General features: G+C 52.3%; 6 protein-coding genes across 6 annotated transcripts; 2 read left to right on the top strand and 4 right to left on the bottom strand.

The window, feature by feature from the left end:
- Window positions 1–11: 11 nt before the first annotated feature.
- Window positions 12–2938, bottom strand: BCR38DRAFT_408962 (uncharacterized protein; the record flags this gene model as incomplete). Its single annotated transcript, XM_040858325.1, has 2 exons — window positions 12–1999; window positions 2050–2938. 2 exons carry the CDS (start codon window positions 2936–2938, stop codon window positions 12–14), a joined length of 2877 nt encoding a protein of 958 aa, XP_040716393.1.
- A 128-nt stretch (window positions 2939–3066) lies between these two features.
- BCR38DRAFT_193758 (uncharacterized protein) lies at window positions 3067–5307 on the bottom strand. The gene is made up of 2 exons (XM_040854031.1): window positions 4698–5307; window positions 3067–4636 (listed from the first exon to the last, which is right to left on the bottom strand). The coding sequence occupies exons 1-2, from the start codon at window positions 4938–4940 to the stop codon at window positions 3455–3457; spliced, it is 1425 nt and encodes a 474-aa protein (XP_040716392.1). The 5' UTR covers window positions 4941–5307; the 3' UTR covers window positions 3067–3454.
- A 177-nt stretch (window positions 5308–5484) lies between these two features.
- BCR38DRAFT_457445 (ATPase, V1 complex, subunit F) lies at window positions 5485–6028 on the top strand (the record flags this gene model as incomplete). Its single annotated transcript, XM_040862042.1, has 4 exons — window positions 5485–5541; window positions 5594–5629; window positions 5697–5834; window positions 5888–6028. 4 exons carry the CDS (start codon window positions 5485–5487, stop codon window positions 6026–6028), a joined length of 372 nt encoding a protein of 123 aa, XP_040716391.1.
- A 491-nt stretch (window positions 6029–6519) lies between these two features.
- BCR38DRAFT_484684 (ML domain-containing protein) lies at window positions 6520–7166 on the bottom strand (the record flags this gene model as incomplete). The annotated part of the gene is made up of 3 exons (XM_040863777.1): window positions 6520–6627; window positions 6681–6897; window positions 6952–7166. The coding sequence occupies 3 exons, from the start codon at window positions 7164–7166 to the stop codon at window positions 6520–6522; spliced, it is 540 nt and encodes a 179-aa protein (XP_040716390.1).
- Window positions 7167–9228: 2062 nt separating this feature from the next.
- BCR38DRAFT_513745 (uncharacterized protein) lies at window positions 9229–10221 on the top strand (the record flags this gene model as incomplete). The annotated part of the gene is made up of 3 exons (XM_040865060.1): window positions 9229–9252; window positions 9327–9641; window positions 9712–10221. The coding sequence occupies 3 exons, from the start codon at window positions 9229–9231 to the stop codon at window positions 10219–10221; spliced, it is 849 nt and encodes a 282-aa protein (XP_040716389.1).
- Window positions 10222–12691: 2470 nt separating this feature from the next.
- On the bottom strand, window positions 12692–15513 carry BCR38DRAFT_408957 (uncharacterized protein; the record flags this gene model as incomplete). Its single annotated transcript, XM_040858324.1, has 5 exons — window positions 12692–13470; window positions 13518–13916; window positions 13976–15204; window positions 15272–15398; window positions 15462–15513. The coding sequence occupies 5 exons, from the start codon at window positions 15511–15513 to the stop codon at window positions 12692–12694; spliced, it is 2586 nt and encodes an 861-aa protein (XP_040716388.1).
- Window positions 15514–15746: the final 233 nt, after the last annotated feature.

Raw genomic sequence — 15746 nt, 5'->3', positions numbered from 1 at the left:
GCTACCTTCCGTCACAGCAACACCTTGAGCAGGATCTTCAGTCCACCCAAACCTACTATAACACCCATGACACACGAGACTGCGGCCAAGGAAAAGACGGCCAGATCCTGCCAGGTCGTCTCCTCCTTCTGCCTCCGCAGCCACAGGGCTGACTTTTTGTGAAAGGCCGGCTGCACCACAATCCACCATGCTTGCCATGCTTTATAGAGCAGATGCGCTACGACCAGACACCAAAAGGAGATCTCCATGACGGCGTCACGCTTGCGGGGCAGGTCTTTGGAAGGAGCGCCGGTGCTTGCGACGCCTGCCTTGCCTACTTGGCTGGGGCTTTGTTTCTTGTCCGGCTTCTCCACAATGTGGGCGGGTTTTGCAGCTGTCTTGCCTCCCGCTCCCTCTACCGAGCTGTCCTCTTTCTTGACGGTCTCCTTCTTGGTCGCTTTGCCGTCTGTTGGCTTCCGGAGGGTGGACACCATAGAACTCGGACTTCTCAGCTTCGGCGTCACTTGCGCTGGCATATCCACCGCGTTGCTTTGCGACTTCTGCATAGCTGTTCGCGCCGCGGTTTCGCTTTCTGATAGTCGGAGCTGATGAGCTGGCTGGGACGGCGACGGGGGTGGGACCGGAGGCCGAGGCGGAGATGGGTCGGTGAGAGGAATCATGGCCGTCTGTCCAAGGCTTGGGGCGTCCAGTTGACCGTCGCCGGTTCTCATGGTCTTGCGAATCACTGGCGTTGTTAACCTGGCCGACTTGGGGTTGCTTCTTGGTGTCGCAACGCGGGTTGATGCAATATCGGTCCTTAGAGTCGCGAGAAGGCGCGTGGGACTCGGCGAGACGCTCCGTGGTATAGTGCGATGGAAATACGTCGTCCTTTCCTTTGGCGTGGGCGCCGACGGCCTGCAGATGTGGTCTCGCAGCTTGTGCGACGACGGAGTCGCTGGAGCCACGGTGGTGTCGTGCGCGGGTCCGTCGACTTGGACTACCTGATTTGGTATTTCTGGCTGGCTCGGCCGATCGGGACCGCAACCAGTAGTGGTGGTGGTGGGTATGGAGACAGATTCGCGGCGGACTGTCTTGAGGCAACTGTTGAAGCTTTGAATCACCTTGCCTGCCCATTCGGGACTGCGCTCGTGCTGGGCTTGTTGTGGGAGGCGTATCGTCTCTGTAACTAGGGTTTCTCCTGACAGTTCTTGTTGGCTGGTCAATGTTCTGCGATGGCGTTGGAATATGCTGCGTGACCGGCGCGGGACCTGGGTAGCGAGGCCATTCTCGTCGGCTTGAACGGTAACCGACGGGCTTGGGCCCGACCTTGGGGGGGTGGAGGGACGCCTCATGAAGTCTTTCCACTTCGACTGGGATGAGGTCGCTGTAGCTATGTCGGTGGCTTGGCTGTCTACCAGCGTCTTGGGTAGGTCGAGCGGCTGCAGAACCGGGCTGCTCTCCGCAGTGCTTTCCGAGCGGCACTCTTCCGACGGGCTCAGGGCATAATTCGACCCCTCCTCCGAACTCACGAGCTCTATGTCCGGCTCTGGGCTTATGAGCCCCAGATAATGGTCCGGAATCTCTACTGTGAGGCCGGTGAAGTGTTCCTGTTTGGTCGAGCTCTTTGGGGAGATTGACTGGGACTTCAGGTCTGACTCTGTCATCGACGATGAGATCGCTGTAGCTCGATCTTCGCTGTACCCCCCTGGGTCTGTCAATCCCCGGTCGCGTCCCCATAAAAAACGTTTCCCACTGTCATCTTCAGCTGGCTTTGTATCTTGAATACTCGAGGTCGTTGCGGACAATGAGGGATCAGGCAAGGGGTCAGCAAAAGATACACGATTACTACTGCGTCTTGCCGGCGTATGAATGATTGTATCCGTGGAATCATTACGGTGATGTTGATGTTGCCGAGGTTGGGCTGGCTCGAGTGCGTGTCTTCTTCCAGTTCCTCGCCCAGTGCCATGGCTGTCGTTTGCGGTCCTGCTGGGCGACCCGACTTGAATATCACCCTCGGCGTCTGAAATAGAAAGTTAGGTAAATCTCAAAGTACTGGAACGAAAGGCTCACCTTTGCTAGGGGCAGTACTATTCAACGACGCAGCAATGGGGCTCAAGTTGGGCTTCGCGGCAGAAGACCATTGTCCTCGACGATGACCCAATTTCATGGATTCCTGCTGGCGTTTGATCCTCTCTTTCGCTCGATCCATTTTGTCCAGCCTCGCCTGGTCTCTGTCCATATTTATTTTCTCCCTCTGGGCTTCGGCTTGAGTCGTCGCACGAGCAAGCGCGAGTTTTGCTTCTTCGACGCTTTTGATGAGCTTCCCCATCTTCTCCTGTGTAGAGGGACTTGTCGTATCCGAGCTGATGCTGTTGGTAGGTGTTAAGACATTGAAGTTTCCAGTCAAGGGGTCAGCTCTAGTCACCCCCAGCCAGTCTCCGCTTGCTTTTAGCTCGCGGCGTTGTCGACGAATTCGTTCTCGATCTTCCAAGCGAGCACTTGCGTCAGTTGCAGAGAGGCTCTCGGTTCGGCCAGGGGCCACTGGCGGCAAATAAAGGTTGAAAGCACGATTTTCTGGGAGCTTGCCGCGTCTGATGTCTAGGCGTGACTGCGTCTGGGACTGTGGAGTTGGGACTCTAGGTTTCAACTTGCGAGGACTGAGGCTGGCAGCCCGCCGATGACTCTGAACAGATTCAGGAGCTACGGTGTGCGCACAACGGGTTTGGGGTAGATCCTCAGCGAGATTCCACTGTGTCAACTCTTCGGGGTTGATTCCAAGATCATGGTAACCAGATTCTCCACTGAGGTTCAACTCGGGACGAAGCGTTCCGCCTTGTTCGGGACGATGACTGGGAAGGAATTTCCCTAGATTTTGGAAGAGCCCAGCGAAGGAGGCCGCCCTCTTGCGCGGCGCCCACTTGGAGTCTTTCGCAGAGCTCGGTTTCAATGACTTTGGCATTGTGCGGTGTGCTCGAAAAGGACTGTAGGCTGTGCAAGGACTATATGGGATGATGCAAGCAAACGCAATTGCTGGACGCTGCGTTTGAGGGAGCGATTGTATAATACAGATACTCAAGTAGGTGAAACACACCAATGCATGCGTCGTACTATTCATATTGTTTACACTTGAATAGGAAGCCACCAGGTGGCTGTGAATACTCGGCTCCCAGGTTTCAAGTTGAAGGCAGGAGCAAGCAGACAATACAGGAAACCACGTAGTAGGTCCGACAGAGTCACAACCTTGCAACTTAGAAAGGCTCCTGCCAGTGCTTGCGACCGTTCTGGTTGTCAAAAGTCCCAGCCTCAAGAACTCCATATAAGTAATCAGAAATTGCAATAATAGTTTAGAGCATCGCCCGCTCCTAATAGTTATAACACACATGACCCACGCAACGCCGGCAAATGCTATCCCGTATGTATCAATGCAGAAACAGAAGCCAGCCAGCCCATAGTTACTTACTCGTGCATCAATATCCTACCCCCACATGGAAGGATATCGCTCATATTGATTCCGGTTCCTTACATATGGTTGAGATGGTTGTGAGGCCATAGTGCCTGTGCTGTTTCTTGTACCCTTTAATGGACTAGTACTACGTTCTCTCTGCTCTCTCGCTTTGTAGGCTTGAAATTGCTCCAGTTTAGCCATCTCGCTATTGTTGCGAGGGGATCTGAACTGGAGTTCGCCTAGACTAGGTGTTTTCTTCAGGGGTGAGTTTGGGTGTGTAAATATCCCCAGGTAGCCCCCGTTCCCTTGGTTCTGGGTTTGAGTCTGAGTTGATGACCGAGCTTGTTTGGTGGAGGCAGGTACTGAAGCGAACAGCCCCGTATTGGCAGGTGTGGGCTGTCCAGGAGTGCTTCTTCTCATAGGGGTTGGGCGGGCTTTGAGGGCCGAGGCGAAGGACTCTGGTTGCCGAGGAGCGACAGGAGGCGTAAACAATCCAGGATTCGTGTCTTGGGTAATTCTAGATCGGAATTGTACGGTAGCGTCTGGATCAATGTGCTTGATGTAGTTGAGATTCGGGTTTGTTCGGAATCCACGGCGGAGTACGGTTGTCGGTGTTCCCACTTCCACGGCTTCTTCGCTGTGACCAGACTCGTTTTGGGACAGTTGCGTTGATGCATCTCTCACAGTGGGGTATAAACGAGGGTGGACAAACTTGGTATCGTATTCGTGCATGACCTCCTTCTGAATGATAGAGGTGTCCTTGTTCTGCTGGGAGAATCTGGACTGAAGGAGAGTCAACTGTCCCGATAGAATGAATTGCAACACGAGGCAGTTGAAAACGGTGATGCTGGGTCTCACATCGAGAGAGGCAAGCGGCAAAAAGAGCATGTACACCAAGATATGCCCCGGGCTGAAACAACAGAACATGCTGAGAGAGATGGGCAAAGGATCCCAGACTGCGATCTCCCAAACATCCCGGGTTCTATCCGGGTGGGCCCGGGATTCGGCACTCTCAGAGCCCATCATATCTGTCAAAAAGCGAAGAGGAGATGAAGACACCGGGGAGGACTGAACTCGTACGCGCTGCGCTGACGGGGTTTGCTGCTCCTTCTCGACATCGGCTTCAAACAGGCGGTATTTGCGAGTGCGGTTCAGGGTGTACACGGCGTTCAACACAGAAAATCCGGCTAGAAACCAGACGAGGGCGCCAACCTACATGGTAGAAACCGATTAGCGACACGCTTACATCAAGACGACAAAAAGGACGCACAACAAAGGTCAACCATCCCGATTCGCCTCCATCGCCAAAGACGTCGTCAGCCGTAGTACTCTTGCTGGAATTGGCTCTGGCCAGCAGAAACATGAAGTTCATGGACAGTCCCAGTCGCGTACCCACGACCTTGGAGTTCCAGTCCCTGGTCTCGATCTCCTCCGAAAGCCACAGCAGAAAGTCCATGGGGTTGAGCATGGCCTTGACGCGCTCAGCGAGAGGCGCCTTGCGCACGAGCCGCGGCATCGTGGATTGTCGTGCAGGTGAGCTGTCCGCGGATAAGGAGCTGCGCAACTTTGCGCTTTTCACATTGATGCTGTAGCTGTCAATTCGTCAAGTCGGCTGGCCAATTTCCAAATGCGGGCCGCGACGGCGGATCGTGGTTGTTCTGCCGTTTTCGGTCGAGGTAGTCGTCGAAATATCTCGCGAGGCCCTTTGTCCCTGCCTGTGTTTACAACCGGCCGAAGAAGTTGGGTGCGGTTGCTAGAGGATATGGGAGCAGCTGGAGTGGACCTCAGAATTGTAGCTGCAGGTGACTGAGGGAAAGGTACGTACCGAATGGCGGGGGTTTTGACCGCAAGCAGTCAAGCTGTGAAGTGCTGGTCCCAAGGTTCGCAGGCGGTCAGAGCTCCATCCATCCACAGCAGCTGCCTTCTGACGTTCCAGGTAATTGGCGAGGCTTCCAGCGTTTCAACGGAGATCTTGCAGTCTTGAACCTATGTGAAAAGTCGACGCTGTATTTTCCGCTCATTACCTCCATTCTACCTATTCGAGTACACTTCCATTCACCATGGCTTCGCAAGCAGACTACAAAGACAGGCAGTTCCTTGCCGTTATCGGTGACGAGGTACGGGCGACATCTCGCCCTTGAGCGCTTTCCCGACTAATACAGCTTCTAGGACTCGGTAACTGGATTGTTGCTGGCAGGAATAGGAGTGAGCATTCCCCTAACCATGTTGCTTTCGCATGTCCCGGATCGAAATACTGACATGCCAACCGCAGCATGTCACAAACCCTCCCGACTCGCAAAAGAACTTCCTCGTCGTTGACAGCAAAACCGAAACGTCGGCGATTGAGGCCGCCTTCGACTCCTTTACCACGGAGCGCAAGGATATTGGCATTGTCTTGATTAACCAACACGTTCGTGCGACTTGGACTCCTGGACAAGTTCGTGTTGCTGACGGTGCATACAGATTGCGGAGAAGATCAGGCATCGCGTTGACACCTATACAGCCGCCTTCCCTACCGTCCTCGAGATTCCGAGCAAAGATCACCCATACGATCCTGAGAAGGATAGTGTACTGCGCAGAGTGAGACGACTGTTTGGAGAGTAAAGAAGCCGACTACGTCTGGAAGCGTACATGCATATGGACTAGACTGTAATCGTAGCCGGGAGAGCCTTTAGACAGGAAAGAAGCCACAAAGCTGGAAGTCCATGCGGACAGGCTTTCGCAAGATTCGTACCACGAGGGTTACAGATGGTATTGTCTACTCTACGTAGGTTGAAACGGTAACAATGGTACAAAGATTGGCTTTTCGCATTGTCAACGTAACGTCAAGGGATATCATTGTGTACGTGTTACTCTTGCTTGCTAGCCTGCGGAGGATTATATTCCCTGGATGAGGGATGATGGATGCCATGTGAATACTGGAAAGTAACGAAAATGAACCTCCTGAATGGGTACAAATACAGACGGGAAGTCCGTTGTGTCTCCAGCGTGTCTGCGACTACTGTCGGTCGCCTCTACCTTCTCCACATCTTTCGCCTACCCAACTACACCATCGTGGTGCTTGCCATCATGATGCTGATCTGGACCGGAAGGCCTTACAGCTCGCTGTCAGCAGCATGACCGCCGAAAGTGACGGTGGCATCAAGGCAGGTGATGGGCTTATCGTCGGCGTTGAAGACCTCAGCGTGAACAGTGTATTTGCCCTACGGCTTATTAGTATTGTGTGAACCAAGTGTTTCGAGCGTGGGAGACATACAGGAGGAACCTCCTTGGGAATATCGACCTCCTTCGTGACGGACAGAATTCCCTTCTCAATGGGGCACTTCAGGTCGGCCTTCTCCGTCTGCTCGCACAAATCGGCCTTGGTGTTGACGAGGCGGATCAAACCATATTTAACGGTCACTTGGATGTAAGCGCCCTCCTGGATGGGCTCGTGTATGATGCCGGTCGCTTGAATGGCGAGCTGAGCACCCCTGTACCTGTGTTAGCTTGGATTCGAATGGCTTATCGCGACGGGCTGAACGTACGACTCAGGCGGGTTGGGTGTCAAATCGACGTTGGTGATGCTGACAATATCCTTCTGAAGATCATGGTCTTTGCAGAACACCAGAGGATTCTTGCCTGGCACAGGCGTGGCATCGTCGAAGGTGGTGACGTCCTGGGACTCGGCAAACCAACTGGGCAACGCCGAAGCGAAGCCGGCGGCCGATAGTGCAGCCGCACATGCGAAGTTGAATTTCATGGCGATTTCCTCGGAGATAATGGAGAGGGAAGGATAAAGGTAAGTTGAAATGATGCAGAAGTCCAAGACCACAGGCAACTGGGGTTGCGCTGAAATGGAGGTCGTTTGCGTTGAGGACGAAGGACGTGGTGTCGATTCAAATGGCTTGTTGATCGATAAATGAGGGAGGCGGCGCTGCGGGCACTGCTGTGTGAACTACTGCAGCAGCTGTGGGGAACTCATGTGGTTGGGTGAGGGGACGTCATGGGGACTCAACACAGCTTTTGATTGGCAGAAGCCATGTGGCGACCGCCGTTTCTAGGTTCCCAGTTCTAGGACCAAGCGAGCTTGGCGAGGTCTCGACTTCAGCCATTCCCTCTCGCATCGTCAGGGTAGCATTGACGGCTGCCAGCATTCATACACTCCCCATGGCCATTCATTCCTTCAGCACTCGTTTGTACGAAGATCACATGTTGCGTATATCTTGGATCCGGGTTTTTAAGTTATGTGCCTGACATCTAGCCACTCCGTGGAGGTACTCGACATACTTGACCAAGAAGTATCTCGCGGCGGATTCCGCCCCTCCCGAATTTCTATCTCTTGGGAGTACGGTGTTTAAGTGTATAGGTGTCATCGCAATAGGTCCATGTAAGGGTTTAAGCAAGTGCCAGTATCGAATTGTCTCTACCACTGGCGAAACAGAATGACTTCGATCCTCCGCCATGGCCTACGAGTCTTGTCCTTTTCCTGGCCAATGCTCGTGTAGTTGTTTTTCGCAAGCACCAGCGTATTTTACAACGGACTTGACGAACTTCCCCGTCAATTTTGGCCTCCGTAAATTGGAAACTCTGCATCCTCTCGGCAGCAGCTGGGTTTCTATTTCATGTCTTATACTATATGCGCGGCAACCACCTTCACGCAGCTCGGGGCATCTCAGAGCTCCACGTCACAGCGGGCATGGCACTGTACCTCACCTCCTGCTTGCACATTGGCCTATCCCGAGGCTTAAGGCTGACTACAGCTGTTTGCGCATTGTATTTGGCCACAAAGCTCCACCTACTTGCCGCCTCCCTAGTCCTCTCCATCTATATTGCAAGTAGAGGCCGTCAGCACTGGGAGCACCTCAAATATCACCGAAAAATACGGCAATCTCTTCTGGGTCGGTATGTATACCACCTTGTATTATCCTCCCGCTATTTGTCTCTGTTTTATTCATTTCCATTTATGTTATCTCAGGCTAATATTCGAGGATTTGAAAGCACCCGATGAACTCATAATCAGATCTGTATGCGATTAAGAAAGTACACGAGGTGGAATCTCGCTGTAGTACGAGCGAGAACACATCTGCGCTCTTCACATTCAACAGAATCTTAAACTTGGATACTACGACATACCTGGAACACCGTGTGAGGAACGTGGTCTGGAAAAAGGCCATGATGGGTCAATTAACGATCCCTCTTCTTTTCAGTTTCTGAAGTAGCAAAAGCGGTGCGAAACCCTTTTCCAGCCCAGCACGTTTATGAATCTCGGGCTCGAGAGACCATCAAGGGCTGGAAAGATATTCTAGCTGAAGTCAATACAAGAAAGCAGTAGATGAGTACTTCATTGTATTCCAACTTGCTCCCGTTTGACAACATGGGCCAAGTCGGGTTATTCCATGCTCACTAGAACGACTCATTATCCAGGACTACCTCGAAGACCACCAGTTGAGAAGTCCAAGGCTCTCACAAAACATCAATGTATGCCTATACGTCGGCAATCCTCCTCGGTGGCACGGATACCATCGCCGTGATGCTTTCGTACTCGTTCTTCGAGTTGTCAAAGGACGCCTTGAGGAGACTTCGCCAATCGTGATCTCGAATCTATCGGCTACCTCGACGGGTTCATCAGCGAGTTAATGCGACTGATAATCCCCCCTGTAGCAACGGCCAGAGAACGGCATCGCCAGAGGACGTCGGGATCGACGGTGTCGGGGGCATGATGATGTTGCATGAAAACCGACCTGTAGTCATTTATTATACGGAAATCTCGCCATTAAGGGTAGAATTTGGTGGTTTTGGTGGCCGTCTGTGAGATGTTTGAAATGGCTCGTTGCGTGCGTGGCCCGGTAAGTGAGATTCACCTTATAAGACAATTACGCATATACATCATTCAATGTGTGTTAATACCTACCTACTTTAGGTGGGTAGTAGCAGCAGTTACTGTACCTATCTGCTTCAACACCTTGCAGTGATACTTTCCTTGTCGACTGTCATCACTGCTCCTCAAAATTCCCTCTTACACTTTTCTTCTAGGGGTCTTGCCTGGTTGTCTTCGTTATCATCCTCAGAATTCTTCGTAGTTATTTCTCACCATGGTGTTTCGGTTGATGAACCATCCAACTTTGAGGCCATGGACCCCTCGCCTGACCTTCGCCCCAAGCAGCTTTTGGCAGTCTGTGTACCCTCAGTTTTGGTCACGGCACTGAATGCATTGACCTTGGGTGCCATGGTTCCTGTATGTGCTGTCTACCTGTTGAAGAGGCGAGAGATGGCGAAAATGACTGGACACGCGGATTATATCCCAGGAGCTGGGCGGCGGGTTCGCACAGTCAATTGGCTGGAGATGGATTTTCTGGGTTAATGTGCCACTGTGCATACTCGGTTTCGCAGCTGTTGTTGTATTCCTGAAGCTAGACCATGTCCTGGGCGCATTCGTTACTGAGACGGCCAGATTTGACCAGCTCGGCGCTGCCATCCTCATCGCTTCTATCACTAGCCTCCCGGTGGCTATGTCGTGGTGTAATATTATGTTCGCGTGGCCATTATGGCAGACGATCTTACTATTCGTAATGGGGCTGTCTGGTCTGGTTGCCTTTGTTCTTTACGAGGCCAAGTCACCCAACGAATCTAGGGTTCAGTCTCCATGTTCAGTCAGCGGATGGGGCTGGTCCGTTACTTGGGCACCTTCATCCAAGGCATCATACTCTGATGTCTCCTCTGCTACACACTCCTCTATTGCCAGTACGTTAAAGGCTATAGTGCCAACGTGTGGCGTGACGATTTCCCCCGATAACTTTGCCATTTCTCTGGCCTGAATCCCTGTAAGTCTCACCGTTACCAAATGGGGCTAATTTCTATAGGCCATCTGTTCGGGTTAGTTCTTGACTGTGCTGGGCATGGGACTGTTTTATCTTCTTGGCCTCCACGCTACCGTGCCCGGCTGGATCTTCCTCAACGTCGTGACGCGCCTTGGGTTGGGCATGCTCGTCAGCAGTCCTGCCTATGGGACCCTGAGAGCTGCAGAAGAGAAGGACGCGACCTACGCTGTCTCCTATACACCTTCTCACGCTCCTTCAGATAAAGTAACGGTGTGACGACGGGCGGTGCCATAATGCAGTCACAGCCCTCGCGGGTCATGCCTCTAGTCTTTCCCAGAAGGCAACTGCGCTGGTCGGATCTGTCAAGACCCTTGATAAGGCCTCTTCTGAGCGCCAGATCATCGTCCAGGCTTATGCTGGCAGCTTGAAGGTCTCTCGACAGTCACGGCGGGTCTGGTATTTGTGGATCTCGTGGCCAGCGGCTGGAAGAAGGCCTTAAACTTCATAAGACCGCATGAGACGCCACAGTTGTTGCGCGCGAAGCCTGCCGGATGAACTTCCTGTAGACTGAGATACATGTAGCCACCGCCAGCAGAACCGTCACTTGGGTGTGGATAACGACGGATCTGCGATCTGTTGATCCTCTGAAATATAAGTTCAGACCTATTCTTGCGTCCGACGTGGTGCGAACATGTGTACGGCAAAGCGGTCGAGTCTGGACTTGTGGTTGGAGAAATAAGACAACTTGATTAACACATCTCCTATCCTCCGCAAACGCCGACCCACCTACCCTATTGGGAAACCGCGGCGAGTCTGGTTCGTCCAATAACTTGATTCACGTGCAGGGCCGCAACGAGCATGCAAGCTTAGATGCAGGAGGAATATCGACTTCGAGAGTATCCCCGCAACTGGGGTTGAACGCATAAGTCCTCGAAATACAGCCGCATCCTTCCAGGGAAAAGATGACGTTACTGGACTCTTCATATGTCGAAGACGCAGTTTCCAGAACTCGAATGGGCATGATGCAACCTCAGCTCGACACTAGTCATCAATGACCGACACGCAGATACAGTTCTAACCCTTCTGCCACTGTACGACAGTTGGCTTGGCCTGGCCTTACACGGAGGGCCCCCGAATACGACCTCAAAAATACTTTGTGCCCAAAGGACTAAGAGGAGATAAGTGAGAGTTCCGTCTTGCTGGCACAAACGCCGCAAGCGGTCCTGGGGAAGCGTACCCGAATTCGTTTACGCGACCCTCCGTGTATGAATGCTGATAGGCGATCACTAAACCACTGTCCTAGGGACATCAACGAATCTGGGTAGAGCTTTGAATTTCCCGAAAAGGAGCATAAACCCGCTCCCTTTATCTCTCGGTGTAGGCATGTGGATTCTTGCCCCGGGTTGTCTGCCATTAAAAGGCGGTATGGCATAGCCTTTGGCAGCGAAGTGGAAGGAGTTGAAATCAGGACCATCTTGAAGAGATCCTATTCGGGGTACCAGTCATCCTCCGGATTGACTTGGATCCTCCTACTACAATGAAAACCCGACAAGCAGCCATCGCAGAGGCTCCGACGGTCGCCTGGGTCAGCACCTAGGCTTTCGCCGGTGACTCCAGCTACACACATTTCTACCCGTGGCGCGACCACCACCCCTAGGACTTCTTCCCTCTGCGCAAGTACACGCAGCTAAGATGACGACCGGCTACTGCATCATCGTGTTGGTACTGGGGAGGGTGGCCTGAGCAAGGGCGTTGCGAAGAGCGACGCCGGTAGGATCAGCGTCCTCTACACGGCGTACGGAGACTTATTGAGAGTCACTGTACCGGAGCCATGGTTTCCAGTTGGAGTTTAATATTTTTCTCTCATGTGACCGACGCCTTAGTTAGCCGGACCATGAATCCGCCCGGAACTGTGATCTTTTCTCCGTCGCAAGGTTGATACCGCCGTTACTCTTTCTTGCGATATTCAACAATCTCGTTGTAGATTACTTAAAGGTAAGGAGTAAGACACGAAGTTCTCTAGTCTATTAGGCGAAGGTAAAGTTATCGTGTAAAGAAATAGCTATGCATTAATATGGGTTTTGTAGTATCTAGGAGCAGGCCGGTGTGTAGGTAAACCTTTATGGGTTGGTGAACTCTTAGACATGCCAGGCCAATCCGCCATTTCCCACTGCATTAAACAAAGAGCAAACATCTCGCTTCTCCAAATAGCACAAGAGTTTCATTAAAATAGTACGGATGTGAAGATTACAGGATAAGTCAAACAAACACCTTGTGCTAAAACGGGTATCAAGGCATTGGGTGCACCTTATTATCATTGCCAGTTTCCGCCCCTGTTCTCTTGACCACCAGCCAAATCGTTCCCGCCAACTGGGATCGGCAACGCAAAACATGATGATTACACCAGAAAACTTGCTTTGCCTCTTCGAAGTTATGAAAAGTGGGTGCTAGAACACCCGGGTATCGCTTAATAGTAAATCTTCTCCTCCCAGACGGGTGGTCGAACCACTTCCGTGTCCCATTCTAGCTTGTTCTTGTCGTTCAAAATGCAGCCCTCATCTGTGATGGGGATGACCTTACCGGTGTCCCTGACCTCCTGCTTCGAGATGCCAGCAGCATCCTCAGGGATCCACAACAGAGGGGTAGCGCTGGTGACCGAAGGTGGGTAGTAGGCGTACCGCTCAATCTCAGCTGTATACAGATTGTTGGCATCGAACGCTTCACGTGGGACAAGTTTGCGCATTGCTGCGTAGTCACAGTGCACCCAAGGCTTGAAGAACTTAGCGAAAAGGTTAGGCTTCTTGCCAGTTTCTGAAGCAGCGGTGGGGAGTTCCTTGCCACCCCCAGAAGCACCGTTCTCGAACCCGTTGTTGGCACTGGCGGCCGACCCGAGTTCATTTCTAAGCGACTCTTCCTCGTACTCGAGCGACCTCGGTAGATTGTAGAGGAGAGGGTCAAGCGCGCTGTTGATGGTGACGTGGAACAAGGCTGTGAAAACGGTGAAGATGATCATGAGGACCAGGGGACCAATCGCAACGGAGGCGCCAAAGAGGCCAATCATGCAGAGCTCGGCCACGTAGATACCAGCAAAAAGCTGCTTCAAGGCTCGCGGGTAAATCAAGCCGCGCGTATCGATCTGAGTGTCCGTGACAAAGAAAACGTTGTAACGATACGCCAGATAGAAGAATGACATCCCTATTGTCGCGAAGCCCAGCATCAACGGGGCAATTGCAGCATACGTAATACCTGGCAAAGTTAATACTAGCTGATTGAGAGTAGCTTGGGGCACCTACTAATGACCGCTATGTTGGTATAGATGGGCAAGACGCTTCCCCAGGAGATGGCACTGAGGTTGGCCCACTTGGTATACATGGCTCGAGGCGTGCCAGTCAGGTATTTGTAAAGGATAGTAAATATAATGAACCCAACAACCTGAGAGATGACTCCAGATGCGATGGTGAGACCTTGGATCAGGAAGTAGCTGATAAAGAAGTTGGAGGCCTTGGGGAGATTAGTCGCCAGAATCGAGGTAGCAGAAGCGGGATTTTGGCGAATTTGGTCGACAACGGCGGTGGCAGAAGAGGTCACTGTCATTATCAAGAACACTTGAATTAGCTGGAAGGCAAAGTATGCGTTCTGAGTAAACAGCTCGACGCGAGACAAGGAGGGTTCTCCAGAGAGCTTGGCGCAGACTACCGAGCAAGTTAGTAAAAATCCGTGACGATCAGTGACATAGCGAATAATAACTTACGTCTCATGACGACCGGGACCAAGGCCATGAGAATAGCCAACAAGACGGACGGAAGGAGACCTTGAACCACGCCGATGATGACACTTGGTATCTTGTTGATCCAGTTGAGGAAGAACACGCTGTTGGAGATAGCTGTGATGTTGCTAATGATACCCACCACACTGACGGGAATAGCCCAAAAGATGATCATAGCAGAAATAAAGCCAATAACGGCAAAGCGGCGAATGACTCGCTGCCACCACGAAACCTTGAGCGCACTCCAAACAACCTCGCCAGGGGTGATACCGATGTACTTGGGTGACATTTGGAGGGCCTGGTGGTGTGCAAGGACCTGATATGCGGTCTCGGCTTGGGCCTGTGTGAAGAACTCCATGAAGACAGCAGGAATCTTCTTGTAGGATCCGGAACGGTAAGAGCTCTGGGCCTTGTCAACTTCGGGTATCAGACGCTCAAGCTCAGTCCGGCACCAGTTGATTGTGTCCACTTTCTTGCCAATGAGGCCCAGAGGACCAAGGCGGTGGCTGGGGCGTTTCTTCGCAGGAACCCAGCGAGCAGCCAAGCTGCCAGACTCTGCATCAGCAGGACCTTCCGTCTGCTCGTCAGCGCCGCCCTTCTTGACGGCTTTGATGCGCGTGGCATTCGCAAGCTTGAGCAGCTTAACCTCGGCCTTCTCAAGTTTCATGGCGACCTCATCGCGCTCCTTGACCAGCTTATCCAATTCATCAGTGTCGCCCGTGATCCAGATGGATTTGACGCCATCGCCGAAAATCTTGCGCAACTTAGCCTCATCCAAGTAAGCTGCCGGAACAGAGACAAAAAGGACGGTGCGCGATGAGATGCGGTGCGAGTAGAACGGTGAAAGGAGAAAGGCCTGTCGCAAGTTGATGTAGTAGATGCACTCCCGCAGCACCATGTACATGACAAACCCGTAGAACAGCCAAGCAGTGAAGACGTGAGCATAGTAGCGATTCGATTGGGTGTCCGGGTTAATATTGGAGTATGCGAGCCTCTCTAACTCCCCACCGGGTCCGCCTCCGGTGATGTTGACAGGGAACAAAATCGGCCAAGTGATGCAGCATCCCACAAAGGTGATTGTGACGATGATGCGTAGGAAACGAAGGAAGAGATAGGCGTCCAGAGACTGATGCTGCAAGGCGTATATGTCAGGTATTCTCCAGAATGCGCCGAACCAATTAAAGAGTCCCGAAGGTAAAGGGGGTGATCGCTCGCTGCACGAGGAATTAGCAATGAAGAGGCGACTTTCGTATAGCCAACATCGAAATGGAGAAGACGCACCTTTCCCGAAGACTGCCGAGATATGTTCTCGGCGCATAGTAACGTCTCTGGCTCTTTCTCAGTATCAGGAAGATACCGATATAGACGAGAGCGACCACGAAAGTCGGCACCAAAGTAGAGATGAGGCCTGTTTCTTGTCAGCAATTATAGTCCAGGTTGGTAGAGGATCAGCGTGGTTTTGAATCTTTACCCGACAGCGAGTTGGGCGCTGCAGTTTCGACCGCTTGCCCTTGTTTACTCATCGTGTCGGCTGTGCCTCAGACGCGTCGAAATGAGTAGCAGAGCTTAAATCGAGGTCGCGTGGTGTTGTGGAGGGTGTTGTGGAGAATGGAAGGAGAAGGAGTCCAAGGAGAACTTGAAATAGGAACTGCCGCTGAAGGGAAGGGCGCGGCGGTGAGACTCAAGTGGCCCGTTGCTCCAAAGTGATGACTTCCACTAACGAAGAAACCAGACCTGATATATAACCCAAGCGATT

This window comes from Pseudomassariella vexata (assembly GCF_002105095.1).
Source record: "Pseudomassariella vexata strain CBS 129021 chromosome Unknown BCR38scaffold_6, whole genome shotgun sequence".
NCBI lineage: Eukaryota > Fungi > Ascomycota > Sordariomycetes > Amphisphaeriales > Pseudomassariaceae > Pseudomassariella > Pseudomassariella vexata.
The sequence above is the reverse complement of the archived record's forward strand: the minus strand, read 5'-3'. Positions and strand labels throughout refer to the sequence as shown.